The sequence below is a fragment of the Eutrigla gurnardus genome (assembly GCF_963514095.1).
Source record: "Eutrigla gurnardus genome assembly, chromosome: 10".
Classification (NCBI taxonomy): domain Eukaryota; kingdom Metazoa; phylum Chordata; class Actinopteri; order Perciformes; family Triglidae; genus Eutrigla; species Eutrigla gurnardus.
In genome coordinates this window covers 11,334,505-11,355,066 of record NC_139924.1, presented here as the reverse complement: position 1 = coordinate 11,355,066, position 20,562 = coordinate 11,334,505, and the positions used below count along the sequence as shown (strand labels likewise).

Below are 20,562 nucleotides of genomic sequence, written 5' to 3'. Positions count from 1 at the left end.
GGGAGTGAATCTACTAACATGGGATGGACCAAGAGCACCGCAGAATAAAATGAACATGAGGAGAACAGACGAGCAACTGAAATACAAAAGTCATGAGGTAGCACCACAGAAGTAAAGGATGATCTAACAAAGAGTGGAGAGCAGAGCTGGCCATACATGCAGCGGGGATCAGGGGAGTTGATGAGATGGATTCCCTGCAGCTGTGAAGAGAGTGGGAACTTCAGAGCCACAGGTGGAATGAGGGCACTGGGAGGCCAGACAAGAGAGAACAATGGGAAAAAACGCCAAGAGGGAGAGAGAGGGCAGACTGCTAAACAGAAAATCCAATTCAATTAATGACAGGAAAGGCTCTTTGGTTAGATGGTGTTGAATATTATAAGAACTACACTGACTCCTATGGTAACCATAGACTATATATAAGAAGTGGAGTTAGCCATCGGAACGTCGCCCGCTGATTTGTGGACTACCGTTTTGAACATTCGAGTTCAGCATTTTGGATTTTGGCATTAGCCATCTAGGAATTTTTGCAACCAGTGAACTGAAGTTACCATAATTGGACTGCGGAGGATCGATGGAGCTACAGTGTTAGCATAGTCTACCTCCAATTGATCTTACCTCCAGCTCAGAAAACTTAACATTTTAAAAGTGCTCAGTTGCTCATCGTCTTGCGGACAGACCCGACAAACCATGACTTCTGACTTTTTAAAAATTGTCGTCATTATTTAGTTACTTCGGCATCCTTTTTATACGTTCATTGCAATTAAATCACAACAGAATTGTTTGATTTGGGTTCATACATCTGTAGTAAGCCAACGTGTGGCTTGATATTCACATTGATTGCAGCTCAATGAAATTCACTGATCTCCTCTGGATGATGTTATTAAATAAGACAGGATGGCGTTTGGGACTTCATGTCTTGTGCAATAGTCATTCATTCAATAATTTCATCCATGATGGATGAAACCTTGTTGGTCCCTACATGGAGGTATTTCACACCCATTTGGTGTGGTTAAAAGGAGATTGGATCAGTTTGTTCTCTTGGTACGCTCCTTTGGCCTGGTGTGAAAGTTGTCAATCAAATCCTGGTGTGGACCAAGCCAACTGAAATCACAGGTGGATCTCGGTCCCGTTCCAAGGGGACGCCGGTGCGGTTCATTCGCGGTGCCAATCATAGGATTTTATGATGGCAGATATGTGATTATAGGACGATTTCAGAAGATAAACTACTAACAAATCCATCTGCTGATCGTAAAAAAAAAAATCTGTTCAGCTAGCGATCTTATAGATCTGTGTTTAAGGCCATAAATAAACCCGTCAGTGCGGGTTATTTTCTCTGATTTATAGGTCTAAATCTGTAAAGACTGTTGTGCTTGTATCTCACTGTGTAATTTGTCACCTTCTTCAGTCCATTGAAAGTCCACAGTAATACACCTCATATATGTGTACCCCCTAGTGTTTACACTATACATTTACAGCAGTCATCCTGCAGTGAGCTTTTGTACCCTTTTGTCATGTGTCTACCATTATTCATCATAAAGTGTTGATTTAACAATACTAATGATAATGTTTATTGTCATGCAATAATGAACATAATATACACACCAGAAGCGTGGAACCTGATGAAGCAGGATAACAATTGCCAAAATTGTCCAATCAAAATAACCAACCCCCTTTCCCTGTCTCTCCACCCAGTGTTGTCTTGTGCTGACCCTGGAAAGGTGGAGCACAGCAGGCGGGTGCTGTCGGGTCCCCATTTCACTGTGTCTTCAACCATCCAGTACATCTGCGACAAGGGCTTCGCTCTGTCCGGAAACAGCCTGCTCACCTGCTTCAACCGAGGGTCCTCGGGCCCCAAGTGGAACCAGAAGCTGCCTAGATGCCTGCGTACGTATAAGTTAAAGTTTTTCTCAAACTCATTGTTAAAGTCATGAAACACCAGACATTGCTTGTCTGATCAATGCTGCCCACTTCCTGGCCAGGTGTGTGGATGTGTGACAGTTGAAAATCCCTTCTCAAGCTCTTATACAATTACCTGCATGTGCAACACTTTGAGGAGCTACTGTGAGTGAACCCGCTATACTATTTGTATGATTATGTCTATTTTGTGCAAATCATAACAACATAGAGAAAGATGCAGAGGACAAAAAACTGCTATAAAACTAAATAAAAGTCCTTCAGGACTTCAGGGTTTTCATAGACTTAAGGTTCAAACTGTTCTTACACATAAAAGTAGGACCAGATTTGTTCAAAATGATTCTCTGCATCTCTGTGTAACCTTGCTAGTAATATCACATATTAAGCACAGTTGAGACTTGGTGAGACAACTATCTTTTCTATACATGTACAAACTTCAAATTCTTCTGCAAATTTGGGTATCGAAGCTCTATTGTGATGTCTTTTATGCACTCTGGAATCTTATTTGCATACCAAGTTAATCAATAATCTTACTGCATCAATGCCATCATTTAAAATGTATTTACTAGAGTTGGAAAAATGTTGACTGTATTTGTTAACAGTAGTTCAGCCAATGCTGAACTGTGTTAAACCTGCCATTAGGGGTCGACTCCTCTGGTGTTAAAAATAAGTAGAATAGAAGTCTATGACCCAATGACCCTACTTCTCACTGGATTTATTATCTCAGGGGATGCTTTAGGGCAGGGCTATGTTGTGATTGACAGGTCACTACCATTACCACTAAGCTACCAAGATAACTTTAACACTTAGCTGTAAAGTTGACCTTGAATTATAAGCTAACTTTTTTAACAGCTTCACACCAGACAGAAGGGTGCCGCTCTGATGCTTGTGTTCGTCAGATCCACCCGTTGCTCTTTGTCAGTCCAAATATGGTTACTTCCTTCACTTGTTGAAAAACTTCAAAGATGGGGACGGCCAAAATGGCAAAATCGAGGCTTCTAAACGAGTCCACAAACCAACAGGTGATGTCAATATGACTACGTCCACTTCTTTCTATAGTCACAACAAAAAATGAAGTAATGTACTGTATGTTATGTATGTATGTTATGTAACTGTGGTTTGTAAAAGATAATTAGGAAACGTGTTTATAATTATAAAAATGTATTATTGTAAAAAAGAAAGAATTCACTGTCATCATACAACAGTCAAATTTTAAGATATTGAATATCAGCAGAAAATATGAGCAGTTCAAAATAAAAAGCTCACATTTTAACATAGAATAGAATGTTTTATGACATTTCTCATCATATGTCAGACTTATCAGGAAAGGCTTCTGTAATAAGTTTATTTCTGACTGTGATGGAAACCTTTTCAGTCTCTTACTGATTTTAATGTACACCAGCTGGCCTTGACCTCCTGCCACTTCTTTGTTTCTGCTAAAACTGGCATGCTAAAAGTGCGTCAAAATGATTAAAATATAATTTCGTCGTCAAATAGGCTTGAAGGCATTAACCTCATTTGCATGAACATCTCATACTCTGGCGTACCTCCTTTCTAGGTGGAGACATTGTTTGATGTCGCTGACTAATAATTAATCTAACCGGACAACGGAAATTACTTTGGAGAAGACAAGCCTGGTCATTGTTATGCATGAGATGGAGATCAGGAGGAAAAGACAATTATTATGTCAAAAGAAAAAAATGCTAAATTGTAATTAAAAAAATCTTGTGGACTGATGTGAAAGTGGAACTGTCGCTTGGATATCAGACATATTGTCCTTCCTAATCTTCCTTCGACCCACCTCTTCTACAGTCCACATGACAGTATGTCATTTTCTTCCACGCTGATCACATTTGCAGTTGCGGGCCCACTTCAATTGACTGACAGGAGCTTCATAGTAAGTTTTGGTGATGTTGAGACATATACTATAAGAAGTGGACGTGGTGAGAATGCAAGTTAAAGACACTTAAGCATTGGTTTCACTGATGAGAACCAGACAAAGTTAGCTTCCAGAATCCAAGGTAAACTGTACAGCTTCGTGTTAAATTAGTCATGGCTAATTGTACGATATCGTCAGGATGGTAGCAAGGCCACAATAGTGACCTGTCAATCACAAGGTAGCCCCACCCGAAAGCATACCAAGCTTTATGGTCTCTTTAAAGCTTATGGTACATAATTAACTGCATGATGTTCAAAACTATGAAAATAATATATTTAATGTGAGCAGAGCACCATAATACAAACGGTCACAGGGTACTTTGAATTTATTTATTCATTTGGGATAATATGCTTGTTACCACCACAATGACAACAGCAGCGTAAACCGCTCCTTTCATTTTTACCTTTCACAATAAAAGCCCTAGACTTATACGCAGACACTGCTTACCAGGGGAACTTAGATCACAGTGATCTGACACATTTTAATTGTGCGCCAGTAGAGAAAAGATGACCCGGGTAGAGTCTGTAAGTGTCTTTTTCATTTTAAAGATGAGCTCACTATATAGTCCACTACACAGCTCTCTACATAGTCCTCTATAGTCCTCTATACAGTATAGTCCTCTATATAGTCCTCTATACATTATAGTCCTTTATATAGTCCTCTATACAGCATAGTTCTATATATAGTCCTCTATACAGTATAGTCCTCTGTATAGTCCTCTACATAGTCTTCTATCCTCTACATACTCCTCTTTACCATCCTCTACAGTCCTCTATACAGTATAGTCATCTACATAGTCCTCAACATAGTTCTCTACATAGTCTTCTATTCTCTACATAGTCCTCTGCATAGTCCTCTATTCCCCTACATAGTCCTATAGTCCCCTACATAGTCCTCTATCCTCTATTTGGTGATCCTCTATTTAGAAGTTTTTCTCGACAATCACAATCTTTTCTGCACTGAATTTTTTGCTCCCGTCCCCTCACAGCAAGAGGTTAAAATTTGGGTTCCCTCAGAAAGGGGTTTGGTCGTCCTGGTCTAGAGTATTTTCTCTTTTTTCCCCGTCTTTTATTATGTAATGTTTTCGAATGATTCCTGTAGGGTTTAATTAGAAGCTACACTGGATGGTGGTTGGTGCTGTGGGAGCTGGTGTTCTCAAAGCTCGAACCCACAATGCCCCTCAAATCTGATACACATGAAAAGGGGAAAAACGCTTCCAAGGACGAGGGTCTGGGTGTTGCCAACACTCATCTCAGCCTCAAATTCGACCTCAAAGGAAATTAATTACCAACAAATGAACGCTGTCTTCTCTATCTGCCCCCTCCCTCTCCACTGATGATTTTTATTATCATTACTATTACATCATTATTTTTAATTACTATTGTTGTAGTTGTTACAGCGATGGAAATGATCATAATTCTCACTTTTATTGTAATTATTTTAATTGTTTTTTTCCCCCTGTAACTCCATCTATCCTCTGCACATAAAATGAAAAATATATGTATGTATCCTCTTTAACTCCAGCTGAGACATTCGAGCCCTGCAATCACCCAGGAACACCCACCTATGGGATCCCAAGCTCCAACAAGCTCCACTTCCAGGCTGGAGAGACCCTCCACTACTCCTGTCTGACCGGCCACCAGCTTCTGGGTGAGCCTGTTCTCCACTGTTTCCCTGGACACCCGTCCCATTGGAGTAGGCTGCCACCTGTCTGCAAAGGTAAGGAACTACAGCCTGATGTCTTCAGTTATATACACTGTCCAAGGGTCTGCTTCTTATAATACTTATTTAAGGTGCTGAAAAATACGAAAATCTACTAAATTCTAACCATTAATAAAAATGTCTATGGAAGCAAAACAAGAACCTCATATTTGTAATTTGAAAAGCAACTGAATAGTGTTTTTGCTTTTTTACATTGGCTTCCTGATTGTATTACTTTGAAAGAGTTGTTCAGCTTTTCTCAACCTGTGTGCATCATTGACGTTACCAGATATGTCAGGAATACTTTGCAGACTTTATTTGTGTCTTTTTGAGCAAATTATTTATTAATGGAAGTTTTCTTTTTTATTATTTTGTTGGGTTTATAGTAGCATATTTTCCTGTCCTGTAATTCTACGTTTCTTTGTGTTTTTTTGTTGTTGTTGTGAAAAACCTGCAATGGAAGAAATATAAAAACAAAATTCTGAAGCCTTTCTATTTTTGTGTTCACTGAAACGAGTAGCCTTTATGAGTTAATTAAAATACATTATAGTATACAAATAGTGCAACAGACAGCAGTGTCTGCTTCAAAATAATCATTCAAATGGTGCTTGTGTGTTCGTTTTTGTTGCAAAATTGCCATTTTTAAAAAGGTTTTTGAGGTTTTGATTGCATTTTGACATAGAAGTGCCGTGTCTAATTTGGCTTTGGCGCAATGAGCCAAATCCCACAACGTGTGTCAGCAATCACACATTTAAAAAAAAAAAAACATGTATTTTAGCAGATTATGGGTAGTTGCCTGCTTTGGTTTTAGCTTAATGTGTTCACAATGAACATCTCAGGGTCTTTGTCCTCAGACTGTTGATGCACAGCCATGCACTGCTTGGTGTCAACATTTTACAACAAGCCATTTATTTTCCTTCTTTCTTTTTTCATGAAGGGTCTTTCTCTCGGAGCTGCCAGTAATAACTTTTTTGGCAATTGCTTTCACACTAAAAATGAATGCTTAGACAAAAGCATCAAAACCTCAACTTTTGTAACCTTTAACAAAGGCACCAAAAATACAACCACATTTTCTGCTGGGCACTTGTTTGCTTTTCCTCAACACAACTTCTTACAAAACACTACACACTGTTTCTGATACACTGATCAAGGATGACATCTCTTGCATCAAAATCCAAAACCACCTGCAATTGATAACAAATGCAAACACACGTTGAACACCAATCAGTGTGAGACTTATCACTACAAATAGACCTCAGCTGACCTCTTTGTGAGAAGAGGTCACACCCAAACCAAAGACTGGATCAGTAATCCATCCATTATCCCTTACAATACAATTTTTTTTTGTTCACCATTGCGGTCATTTTACTGTAATTATTTCACTTGTTTTATTAGTTACTTACTTACTTTTATGTAAGGAAGTAATCTCTGGATGTTTTCTTGATGCCTTTTTGTTTGTGTTCATTGGAATGTGAGTAGATTATCTCTGCTGGAACAATCGTTCACAGAAGTGTGCATAAGAGAATGACATCAGAGTGCTCCGATTACCACCGGTACCACCGATGCCTTTACTCTCCACATATTTTCTAGCTCTTCTTTCAGCCCTTGGTCATTTTCAAACTTCTCATGGTCCTTCTTTTTGATGTCCCAAGCGACAGCAACATTTATCTCTAATGCTGACTTCTATTGTTTGTCCACCACTATGATGTCTAGTTGGTTAGCCATCACCAGTTTATCAGTCTGGATCTGGAGGTTCCACAGGATTTTAGCTTTGTCATTCTCAACTTCCTTTGTGGGTGTCTTCCATATTGACCTTGGGACTTCCAGCCCATAATATTGACGTGTTAGACCCCAGCCTGCACCTGGGGTCCTGTCCCCCAACCCCCTGACCCCGGCCTCTATTGACCTTGTCCTCAGCGCCTGTTCTTGTGCTGCCATGATGAGTGCTGTCCTGCAGCAGCCTTTTCTAGCCACTGGAATGATTTCTCCATTTCAGCCACATCTTCTAATCCACGGTGGTACATGCCGCACAGGGGGTTGTCCTTCCATGATGGTTCACCCTCTTCCTCCTCATCATTGGGTTTCTGCTGTCTGAGATATTCACTTAGCAGGTCATCACTTGGGACCATTTTCCTGATGTAATCCTGGATGTTGGTTCTTTCAACCTGGATAATGTCTCTGACACTCACTAGCCTTTGGACTCCCTCCTTCTGCTTACTGTACAATCTCAAAGTGCTGGACTTGGGGTGAAACCCTCCATGCATAGTGAGGAGCTTTCTTGCCATGATATCAGTGGCCTCTATCTCTTCCTTTGACCATGTTATTATACCAGCGGGGTACCTGATGCCCATAATTGCATCCATATTGATGGCTCTGATCTTGGTCTTTCCATTCAGCTACTTTTCAGCCTTAGTCTTAGTCTGTGTGGGTATTTGGCTGTGGCTGACTTTCTTGCGGCCTCCTCATAGTTCCCATTTGCCTCATAGACTCCAAGGTATGTGTAGCTGTCCTGGACACCTGCTATGTTGCAGGGTGCATTGGGTGTGAGACACATGCATTTCAACCTGTTCACACGCTCACACGCAACATCTAGTATTTCTCACGCAGACAAATTACCAGAATAATTTAAAAAAACGTTCTCCTATTTTACAAAAATAGTTAATTTCATCTCACCGAGATGTGTTTTTGAAAACATTTTATACGAGAAATAAGGTATGCAGTTGCTGAATCTGTCTTAATTTTAGATCGACAACAGTCAGTTTAAAAGATTTTCCAGAGTTTTCGGGAGGCGGCGCCGTCTCTCGCCGTCACTCCCCGTCTCTCGCCGTCTCTCTCTGAACTAAGTTATAAACTTGAGAGCCCTGTATGTTGCCTTCTAGTAATTAAACTCCTTCAGTGGTGAGTGATCATCTTGCCTCTCTTGGATACCATCCGACCACGTATTTAACCTGAATGACATCCTGATGTCGTTGCTGTAGATCCTGGTGATGTGGATCAGTGAGTCGATCTCATTACTGGCATACAGCTTGATGTCATCCATGTAGAGGAGGTTACCGCTCATAGTGATGATCTAGATGAGGGGAATCAGCTCTCTGTAGAACAGCAGCAGGGAGAGAGCCAATACCAGTAATCACTTTTGACCAGGTGCAATGATCAGATTATGTGTCCAAATTATGCAATTATATATACAGTATATGGTGTTGTCATTTGGACAGTCACATTCTCTCCATTATTTAATAACCATACCAGAAGAATATGGCTGTTTGAAGGACAATTTAACAAAACAAGAAACAGGCTAAACAAAGAAGACTGTGCATGTTTCAAAAAAGCAGGAAAAAACGTCAATCTCAGCAAAGGGCTGAAGTAGAATCTTTTTTAATATATCTATTTTTTAATGGCCCTGACATTTTGAAGTATGTTGCTCCAGTCTAGAGGCTGAAATGACAAAAGGAGTGGCCTTTAGTCTGTGGCTGCACTCTGATCAAAGCACACAAAACATCCAGAGTGTAGGAGACACCTGTCAGGCTGCGAGTGAAAATGTGTTTGTAACATGCAGACTTTGAGAAGAGATTTCTCTCAGGATTCACGGTCCAGCTGCTGAGCATCCTCAAAGTAATGGACTGGCACTTATCAAATAAAGCATATAAATGAGCAAATAAAACAAAATTTTCCCCATATGCTAATACCCAGAGAAGCACACAATGATAATGTCTTTCACTCTGAATGCTAATCTTCCCTCTGAAAGTGGACAAAAGCTCATAGTGTTTCTCTTGCCTCTCCATTTACTTTTCACTATTTAAATATTGGAGGAGATCAAATCTGATTGGCTGTTTTACTTCCAGTTCAATTTAATACTGCTAATATTGGTTATGGAAGCACTGTTAGAGGAAAAGAACAGCCCCACACTTAATTTTGGTATGGTCACAAACCTAGTTTCATTGGTTTTCTGTAATATATTAGCTTGCAACCTAGCTATCTTGATTGATAGAATGTCATGTTTTGCCAGATAAATTATAGAATTAAATTGTTAGCTAGTTTCATGATTCAATCAACACAGCCTAGGCATTATATTCATTTAAGTATTTTAAGTGAAAAACACAACAGCAATTCACAAAACATAACAGCGTATTATTATTATAATCACTTACTTTTCACTATAAAATCCACTATATACTGAGTTCTCCATGTTGTAGTTCTATCTGAATGTATAGTGAGGATTATTATACCCTATATAGTGGACTCAAACTATCCCACAATCCATCTAGTGTAGTGTACAACCAATGGTCACTAGCCCAGATTATATACGATCATGCATTGCACTGAAGACGCTTTGTTTTGCAGTTCAGAGCCACCATAAACATTCAAAAATTGCTTTAACTGTGAATGTAGATTTTAAAAAATCAATATATAAAACTCAATTTTACTGACTTTTCTTTGACTTATTATTCATCCATTATTTTATCCGTAATTACGGAAGCGTATTGTATTCACTTGAGTAATTTTTTTTTTGGGTTTGTTTTTTGGAGTAATTATTCCTGTTTTTCTGAGTAATTTATTTCTGTGGTCTGTTTTTCTGAGTAATTTTTTTTTGGTCTGTTTTTCTGAGTAATTTTTTTTTGTTTGGTTGTTTTTCTGACTAATTATTTTTCCTGATTTTCTGAGTAATTCTTTTCCTGTTTTTCGTGGTAATTTTTTTTCTGTTTTTCGGAGTAATTTTTTTTCTGAATTATCGCGATACTTCGAACTCCCGCGAGAACCTCCAACCTGCAAGTGACTCCCATGGACCTGTAGTGACTCCTGCATACACATGCCCCATCTTCAGCTATTCAGCCGCAAAGTCCTCAGGTGCCTGCGTAAAGTGGATACACTTATGGTAATACCATCTATATGACTCAAAGACAGGACTATCTCCCAGTGTCTTAATCCCAGATCAAAGTAGAACTTGATCAAACTAAACAAGTCGGTCATGTTGGCCTCCATTATCGAGCTTTCACAAAGGAATAAATGCGTCTATTGTTTCAAATGCTGTCTAAACTCAGAAAAAAAAATATTCAGAAAATCAGAAAAAAATTACTCCGAAAAACAGACCCAAAAAAAATTACTCAGAAAAACAGACAAAAAAAATTTACTCCGAAAAACAGACCAAAAAAATTACTCCGAAAAACAGACCAAAAAATTAATTACTCCGAAAAACAGACCAAAAAATTAATTACTCAGAAAAACAGACCAAAGAAATAAATTACTCAGAAAAACAGACCAAAGAAATAAATTACTCCGAAAAACAGACCAAAGAAATAAATTACTCAGAAAAACAGAAATAATTACTCCAAAAAACAAACCAAAAAAAAATTACTCAAGTGAATGCAATACGCTTCCGTACGTAATAATTTCACTAAACAATATGTTTTGTACACTCACAAAAATTATTTTCCTTAAAATGTCCCATTTTACGCATCGGAATGAGACACAAATAGAACTCCATATTCACTTGGTCTGCTGAAGAAACCTTTCACTCTTATGGATTTATGGATTAGATTTGCACATTTGCAAGTCATGGGGATGAAGTTGAATTGAGATGAATGTCCATCTGTGGAGAAAAGGTCAGACAGACTGAGCTCGAACAAACTGAGCTGATAACTGCTTACTTTTTTATGTTTCTGTTATTCATTAAACTCCTTTTTCCCCTTGATTAACATTGCTACTGTGTCGTCCTCAGCCCACCCAGCGGAGTATGATGAGCGCAGGTTAGATGGTGAGTTATGCTGATTTTACCTGCACACGTTCAGTCTGCATGAGAATTGAAGATCCTACAAGATATTTGTGCTAACTATATTTCAAGCTGTCGGCAATTACAATAATGATGAGTTAACTTCTGTTGAGGGTTATGAAAATTTATATGCACACACAGGTGCATTGGTCCTAAATCATGTACTCACGTTTCCCTTTCTTTCTCCAACAGTGTCGACTGCAGACCTAAGAATGGAGGGGGCCCAAGTAGCATTTGCTATCTTCATCCCCATCATCCTCCTCCTTATCCTCGTCATTGGGATCTACCTCCATTTCTCAAAGTAGGTTTAAATGATCAGTGAAGAAGGGACAACTTGTTTGTAATGGTAATAAATGTGCCTCAGCTACTCTGTAACACCATAAATCATGATTTATTTATTTTTTTACCAATTGCCAATTGTTTATTTTATACTATACCCTTTGGACTATAATTCAGTATGGAGCAGCTGTTTTCAGAGAGAATAGGTAATAGACAAATGGTGAAAATTACATTGTAAACATGAGTTTATGGTCTCGATCTCGTCTTCTTCAAACAAGCATGATGTTCATTTAGTAAATGATGGTAATTTAGAGTCAAATAGACCATAATGCAGAGGATGCTTTAGGGCGGGACTACCTTCCATCGGCTACCATCACTGCCAACGCAATTAGCCACGGTTAGCTGTAAAGTTTACCTTGAATAATGAAGGTAATACGTTAACAGCTTCACACCAGAAGCCAGATGGATTCAGATCCAATAAGGTTTCTGCTCAGAGTGCTGCCCTGCTGCTTGTCTTCATCAGATCCACCCATCGCTCCTCCACAGTCCAAATATGGTCATTTCCGTTCACTTGTTAAAATAATTCCAAAATGGCTACAGTGGAAATGCTGATCTTGAGGCTTCAAAGATGAAGTCCACAAACCAGGGTGACGTCACAATGACATAATGTCCACTTCTTCTATACAGTAATTGCATCCCACTACATGCTAAGTTTGTGTTTAGCTGGTGAACATTGTGTACTGAGCTGATAAAACCCCAGAAATGTTCCTCAAGAGATTATTGTGACCAAAACCAGAGCTAAAAGGAGAGTGTTGTTGTGTCATATTGGCCACAGTAAATAGGCGAATGTTTGCTAACATATCAGCCAAAATAACTAAACAACTGCAAATGTTTTTTGGGGATTATTTTCCCCCAAATAGCCAAAAATAAGTGACAGTTTAGTGTCGCTGATCCTTCATTATACCATCCACCTCCATATCCATGACAGTACACCTCTCCTCATTAGCACTGGATTTGAGGCAAAAACTGATGCATGAAAGCAAAAGTTTAAGCAAGCAATGTGGTGGAAATCGATTTATGATTTCCTGGTGAGAAATAAGAATACTACTCCTAACAGAGCTCTGAGTAATTTATTAAATAAAGAGTCCAAAACAGACTAGCAGTCACTACAGACAGAAACAGGAAAAGTCTAATAAGTCAAAGCCCTCGCATACAGGGTGTCCAAGCGGACCGCATCACCGACATACAGCTTCAGAGCAAACTGTCTGGCCAGATAGGGGCAGACTCCTTGAGAGTCTGACCAATTCTTCAGTCTTGAGAAGGGCTTTTTATACAGTTGTTTGTGATGTCATCAGAGAAGCATTGTTCCGTTGTTTGTGTAGATGGAGAACTTTGTCCAGAATGTGATGTTTGAAGCCACTCATCAGTGTCTATAGATCCATATTGACTTGCCAGCTGTTCTGGTGTCACAAGATGCATTCTACAACTCATGTAACACATGACATGACATAAGTGCAGAATACAGGTAACCTCATGACACATAGTTAAAACTACTCAAACTACTAATTATACTATAATAAACTACTAAATTAAACAATTCCCATCACAGTAACTCCTGTAGGGAAAACTGTATTCAGTAAATCAACACTTCCAGATCTCTTGAGTCTCCAGCATGGTGCATGTGATCATTTAGTAATTTTCCGATCTCTTGGACAAGATATGGGGTTTGGACAGCTTCTGGCTGAAAAGAGTGAACTCAAAAATAAGTCAAATGGCATTTAAAGAAAAAAGAATGAATGTTGCTGTCAATATTCCAGGTTGATGTTGACTTCCTACATGCTATTAAATTATGACTGTGTTCTCTGTGATTTATTCAGGGTTCAGAGGAAGCCACAGCTCACCGTATCCTCCAACTTACCATATGAAAACATCACCGGAGAATCTACGTTTGACAACTCAGTTTATGAGACAACGGTGAGTCAACATGTGTCAAGAGCCGCAGTCTCTTAGGGAGGTTCTTAACTGAGTGAAATGACCCAGAAGTATCAAAGTGGCAGCCATGATAATATCTGATCTCTAAATGCTAAGGAAAGGTGCGTCAATGCTTCCTTTCTTATCTCCTTTAGCATAGGAAACACTGGACCATCCTTTACCTGAGGAGATAATGCATAAATTTGGAGCCTTGGACATGGCAAGATTATCATCCAGATAGAGTGGACTAATTGCATTGCCCCAAATCAAACCCATATTCACTGTGCATCAAGGATTGCTATGTGATATAATTTGTTGGGGAATTTTCATCACTAAAGTACAATATGCATTTGGGGTTCATTAATAGGCTTTAGGGTCTTGCATTATTTTTGTGTTACTTATTTTAGTTTCTTTTGTGCTGATTTTACACATATTCCTAAATAAAGCTGTGTTATTCAAATGACCACTAACTGAGATACAGTGAATCTGGGGCCATGTACAGTCTGCTGTGTCATTTATAGTTGATGGGAAAGGTACATTCACATAGCTTAGAGGAGTAGGTTGGAAAGGTCGAAAGTCAACAAAATTATATTCCCATCGGGTGGCAACCTCTGGTTATGAAAGGTGAAGCCAATGATGAAGTGCCTTAAACTTGCATTCTTTCTACTGACCATCAAGGGGTGACTCCTCTGGTTGCCAAAAGAAAACTGATAGTATAGAAGTCTATGGGGAAATGACCCTACATAATGAGCAGGGTATGCTTTAGGCCCTGGCTAGCTTGTGATTGACAAGTCGCTACCAGTCTACCAATTAGCTTCTAAGACATAGATATACAATAGTGGCACTCCAACTGATGACATTCTTCCTTTTTCCTCTTCTTCCATGCTGACAATCTCGAAGAACGCTGAGGTGAGTTCATCCTGAATACCGAGACATGAGAAACAATACACCTTACATGTGTTGCATGAACTGCAAGTAAGTCTGGCGATATGTTTTTCTTATTGTCAATAAATCTAATATGCAGTTCCAAATACTGAAGGTAGCTACCAACAAGTACTGTGTGTGTGTGTGTGTGTGTGTGTGTGTATAACAGCCTGATACATCTTCTTCCTCTATAGAGCTCCATTAGAACACATCACAGTCACACTGTTGCACTGGGTGACATGTTCCTTCATTACCATGAACACACACACTGCAGTTTATTTTGACTCAATCCCACATAAACCGTCCAGCTGCCACAATACTTACAAATGTGGATCAATCTGCCGGTGAAAATAGGTCCCAGCAAATTCAATATTTCCCCCTAGTTTATAGCTCAAAACTACAATGACAGTTGTGATCTGTATTGTTTCCTTCAGAGACAAAAAAAGGCAGTCCAATGTGTTACAGATGGATATTCACACTAATGTACATATCCCTGGGCACACATATAGATATATCTACATAAATATATGTGCATAATGGATAAAATAAAAACAAGTTATACATTAATTCATTAAGACTAAAAACAGCAGGTGTAAATAAACAGAATATAATATAGATTTTAAGAGCTAACGAGACAATATGAATAATAATAGTAATGATATATATATATATATATATATATATATACACACACACACACACACACACACAAACCATCACATACCTCACATTGGTATACATATACTGTATACTACACACTTTTAAGTAACTGCAATATCTTTCTGAGCTGTTCTTAAAGGATTTCCCTCTTCAATAGGAAACTAGGGCTGAAAGACCCACACAAAGTAGAGGAGGCATTGAGTGAGAAACTCTCACACACATAGTCTTTCATGGGAATTTGTTGACAATAAGAAAAAAAAGGATTGCCACTTGCTTGCTGGAAAACAAATGTACTGCAGCAACTTATAGCACAGACGAAAGAAACTAAGATTTGTATGAAACTCAGAGTTTGGCATGATCTTTCTGTGACCTCGCATGTTCATTCTCTCCACAGGAAACAAGAGAATATGAGGTTTCGATCTGAAGACGCTGGCATGTGTGTTTCAGTATGGACAGATAAGAAGCCTGCTGGCCTTTTTAGCATCTGTCAGACTCACACCTTTGGTGACTCCTGTGACACCTCCCTTTATTTACCCAACCGCGGGCACCACAATCCCCCCCTGGAAGGCTGGGCCACCGGATTATTTTTCTAGCTCTTCAACAGTCCAGCAGCAACCGTTTGTACAGTTTTTAATCCCGTGCTCGTGTCCTGAGGACTTTCACTGCAAAGTATCATCCCAGGAAGCGGAGGGAATCGATGCAGAGCTTTGTGCCATTAAGTGCATATAACCACAGATGTTACATTGTGTTATGTACATTATGAAGCCACTTTATGTTTCCTGCCACCATTTTGCTCGGATTTATGGGATGTCTATCAAGAGTTAAATCTAACAATTGAATGTCAACAAAACAAAAACCATGCTTTCATCAGAGTATGCCCAAAAATGTTGCTCTTTGAATTGATACAGCCTTCTGAGATATGAAATCAGAATGGGCTTTAAATGAAAGGTCATGGAATGAATATCTTTATCTTCTTGAGAATGAGACTATTGCTATCATCCTCATGTGTTTCATGTACAGAGCTGGATGCAGTTAGCCTAGCTTAGCATAAAGACTACTTGCAGCAGGAAAAAGTATGTATTCAAAAATCCACCCACCAGCACCTCTAAAGTGCACCAAGAACAACACGATCTAATCCCTATTCATCATGTTTTGCCATTCGGCATCACTGCAGCCTTTTGCATCTTGACCCTGAAGGTTTGCACACAGTTTCGGTTAACATTGCAACACGTGGTTTGAACACAGTGGATTTTCTCGCTCGTAATATCAGCTGCACTGTGTCTAATGACACTGATACAATTGGGTTTACGTGTGTTGGTCTTCAGGCCAGTCCCCAAGCATTGCTACACCTGGCTGAGATGAAACATGTTGCATCTTGATATTTTTGTGCTCAAGTGTCATTTTAGGGATTTAAATATCTTGACAAACAATAGTAATGAGGGTGATATTGGCCCGTAGTGATTTGCTGGCAATGGGAAGTCAAAAGTAAAACAGTTTTTGGAACAGGAAGTTTGGCCTGGAAAAGGGCTTTGTAATTTTTTTCAGATTCCAATTTTCTTCATTCTTTCAAGATTATAGATACAACAAACAGAAAACAGAAATGATTCCTAATGAATAAGCGACTCATTAGCTTGCTAGTATTGACGGGCTCACAGCAATGAGTAAGTGGCAAAGGCAATTTTGCACAATTAGTTTGCATCAAGTGGGTTTTCAACGTTAACGGTGCTGGTCGACTTTTTACACCACGCTTCCCTGTTTGTGCTAAGCTAGGCTAACCATGTGACCTGTCTCCAGCTCTAGACACTGACATGAAATTAGTATCAATTTTCCCATCTGACTCTCAGCAAGAAAGCAAATTTCCCAGAATATTGAACCATAAACAACATCCACTTCCCTTTAATTTATATTTTAGAATGACAATCCTGATTTCATACATTCATACACAACATGCAGCGATGAAGACAAAGACATTTTGAGTTTGGTTTGGTTTACCAGCATCAGTTTAGCATAACACATTTAATACAAGCACTTTTAGTAACATCCCATGTGTTAAACGTTGTACGAAGCAAATGGAAAATGTGCACCAAGGTAAGCTGTTGTTCATATTGCCATTGCCAGTTTGGAGATTGCGTCTAAATTCAGACCATCACTGTTGTTCAAACATACAGAATATATTGTCCTATGATAATATGTATTCAAGCTGGTGTGATGACAATGATAACCTATTTTTTAATTCATGTACAAAGAGTAATGATTAAGCTACTTCACAAACATCTTCAATAAAAGTTGCTGTTCAGAAAGAAAAAAAAAGGATGGATCCATTGATGACGTGTCTTATTTGCTGAATCACTAGTTTCCTTGTTTGCAGTGGAGGTGAGCGAATGCTTTGTGTCCATATGGTTGTGTGAAGCTGTTTGCACACAATTTGTTATGCTCATATTGACCCACTGACATGAATTATCGATAGACCCTTTGAGAGTTGATGTAAAATAATAAGAATACAATATGATCTCTGGCTCCATTTTAATCATATAATGTTAGTAACCTCTTATTTGCTCATTCTTGTCAACCGCAGTCGGTTGCTAAGCAACGGGAGTGGTTTGGCCTTCAGAACCGACACAGTCACCGAGTCAGACTGAATCATTCTATGTTGATTTAAATGGAAATGCCTGTTTCACAAAGTATTAACTGTGTGCCTTCTGAAACTGATGAACTGGGATGTTCTCATCTCATTTTGATATAATCTTCATTTCATCACCCAGCCTCATTGAGATGAAGATCTGACGACAAGACATTTCCAAGAACCCAATCAGCCAAACAGAAATACTTCATGAAGACGGAATTAAAAAGTCAGCGACAAGGATCATAAAGGGGGGATGTAAGAGTCTCGATTGAAGGCAGTTTTTACCTGAAACCAGTCTGCCAACATTAGTGTGTTAAGTCGGTTACTTGATATAGAAAATAGATCTTCAAGCTCTATAAAGGAATACCATGAGATGACTGGAGGAGCTCCATCCAATGTCATACAGAGAAAAATGAAGAGTCCAAAATGTGTTATGATAAAGCCTAATACACTGGTGTGATGCCCATGTTGTGAACATTACGGTCAAGTTGTTATTTTTTGTGCACATTTGTTCACTTCCTGTTTTATTTTGTTGTCTCGTCCCTTTCTAGATCCTGTCAAGTTGCCCGCCCATATGTGTCTCACCTGTGTCCAACTGTAGCCTCCCCTCTCTTGTATTAAAGCTGTCTGTTTCCAGCAGTCTGTGTGTGCTTGATACAAGCTGATGTATTGAAGGGGCAGCATGGCAATGCAGACTATAGGCTCGTTGGAGACAAAGTGCGTCTCGCCTGGAAAGTAGAAGAGACTACAGCATCAGGAGGCGGAGACAAAAAGCTGCAGCAGTCAGACTGTTTCCAGCTGCCTTAAAAGAATTTAAGGAAGTCGCAGAAATTGTTACATCCTGTTAGATGTGATCTGTACACTACCTGTAGCGTTCCCATGATCACAATATATGTTTGTGGACAGATGAATCCTTCACATAACATGAGACAGACAGCCTATAATGTAGCATAAGTATTAGAATTACACTAAACGTGGTGTTTGTTGTCAAACCTCAAAGCCAATCATGCCCCGGGTCTTGCAGTCAGCAGAGAGAAACTATGGCGCCTTGCTCGATGCCCACGTGTGCATGACCTCAGAGCAAGTCGGGATCAAATCAGACAAAAATCTTACAAGCATGCATTGTGTGACGATCGCTGGTGATCAAGTCTGTGCAGGCTTGACTCATCTCCAACGAGCTTACTGGCATGAATGGAAAACAGTATGCAACTAGTATGAATGTAGAACATTAGTATGTGCAAACGTCACTATAAATGGAAAACACTAGTAAGTAAACTTAAGTATGAATGGAAAACACCAGTATAAACTCCAGTATAAATGGAAAACAGTATGAGTGTAAACTTCAGTATAAATGGAAAACACTATTATAAACTCCAGTACAAATGGAAAACAGTATGAGTGTAAACTTCAGTATGAGTGGAAAACACTAGTATGAGTGTAAACTTCAGTATGAGTGGAAAACACTAGTATGAGTGTAAACTTCAGTATGAGTGCGGAAAACACTAGTATGAGTGGAAAATTCAGTATGAATGGAAAACACTAGTATTAATGTAAACTTCAGTATGAGTGGAAAACACTAGTATGAGTGTAAACTTCAGTATGAGTGGAAAACACTAGTATTAATGTAAACTTCAGTATGAGTGGAAAACACTAGTATGAGTGTAAACTTCAGTATAAATGGAAAACACTAGTATGCTAGTATGAGTGCAAACTTCAGTATAAATGGAAAACAGTATGAGTGTAAACTTCAGTACAAATGGAAAACACTAGTATGAGTGTAAACTTAAGTATGAATGGAAAACACTAGTATAATCTCCAGTATAAATGGAAAACATTGGTATGAGTGTAAACTTCAGTATTAGTGGAATACACTAGTATATTCTCCAGTATAAATGGAAAACAGTATGTAAACTTCAGTATTAGTGGAATACACTAGTATAATCTCCAGTATAAATGGAAAACAGTATGTAAACTTCAGTATTAGTGGAATACACTAGTATAATCTCCAGTATAAATGGAAAACAGTATGTAAACTTCAGTATTAGTGGAATACACTAGTATAATCTCCAGTATAAATGGAAAACAGTATGTAAACTTCAGTATTAGTGGAATACACTAGTATGAGTGTAAACTTCAGTACAAATGGAAAACACTAGTATGAAACTAGCTTGAATGTAAATTTATTTTATTCTACTACTCTCGACACAGTTGAGAGAATCCATTAAGCTGACAGGTCAAAGACAACGGATCATTGCCTCCCTCTGCTGGCGAGGGCTACAAATTACCCACAATTAGCCACATTCCTGTAAAAAGGACTTTTACTTGACGTTCAAGTGTGGTATTAACGTTGACTTACATTTCTTCTCAACTGTTTTTCTGATATTTCCATACATCATAACTCATTCTCGAAACTCTGCAAAACAAATTCAAACTCAGACACACGAGACAAAACTGCATGGAAATGGTATTTCCAGGTGCAGGCTATATATAATATGGAAGACAGAAGCAGTACTGCCAGTAGTTATGGTTACTAATACTACGTGTGCATTCATACCAGTCCCATTAGCAGTGGTAATGCTGTGAAGTAGCTGAAACAGTAGTAGCAGTGCTAGCAGGAATAACAGTGGGCATACTACTCTTTGTGACAACAGAAAATGGTCGCTTTAGGACCAGTACTACCGAGGTGAAATTGCTAGCTGAATGCAACAGTTATCTGATTAACTTGTGGAAGCAGCAGCAGCAGCAGAAACTAACAGTAGTCAGTATTACTGGTTTAAAACTAAC

At 38.8% G+C, this 20,562-nt stretch overlaps 1 protein-coding gene across 1 annotated transcript in view; it reads left to right on the top strand.

Annotated features, from left to right (window-relative positions):
• The window catches only part of LOC311019992 (seizure protein 6 homolog), a 171,751-nt gene extending 153,675 nt beyond the window's left edge, over positions 1–18,076 (top strand). The window contains exons 12-17 of the mRNA XM_084019692.1: positions 1,693–1,884; positions 5,378–5,572; positions 11,271–11,306; positions 11,514–11,622; positions 13,478–13,574; positions 15,550–18,076. Coding sequence (XP_083875818.1) covers positions 1,693–1,884; positions 5,378–5,572; positions 11,271–11,306; positions 11,514–11,622; positions 13,478–13,574; positions 15,550–15,579 — 659 coding nt within the window. The 3' untranslated portion in view covers positions 15,580–18,076. The remainder of the gene's footprint in view (positions 1–1,692; positions 1,885–5,377; positions 5,573–11,270; positions 11,307–11,513; positions 11,623–13,477; positions 13,575–15,549) is intronic.
• The last annotated feature ends 2,486 nt before the right edge of the window (positions 18,077–20,562 follow it).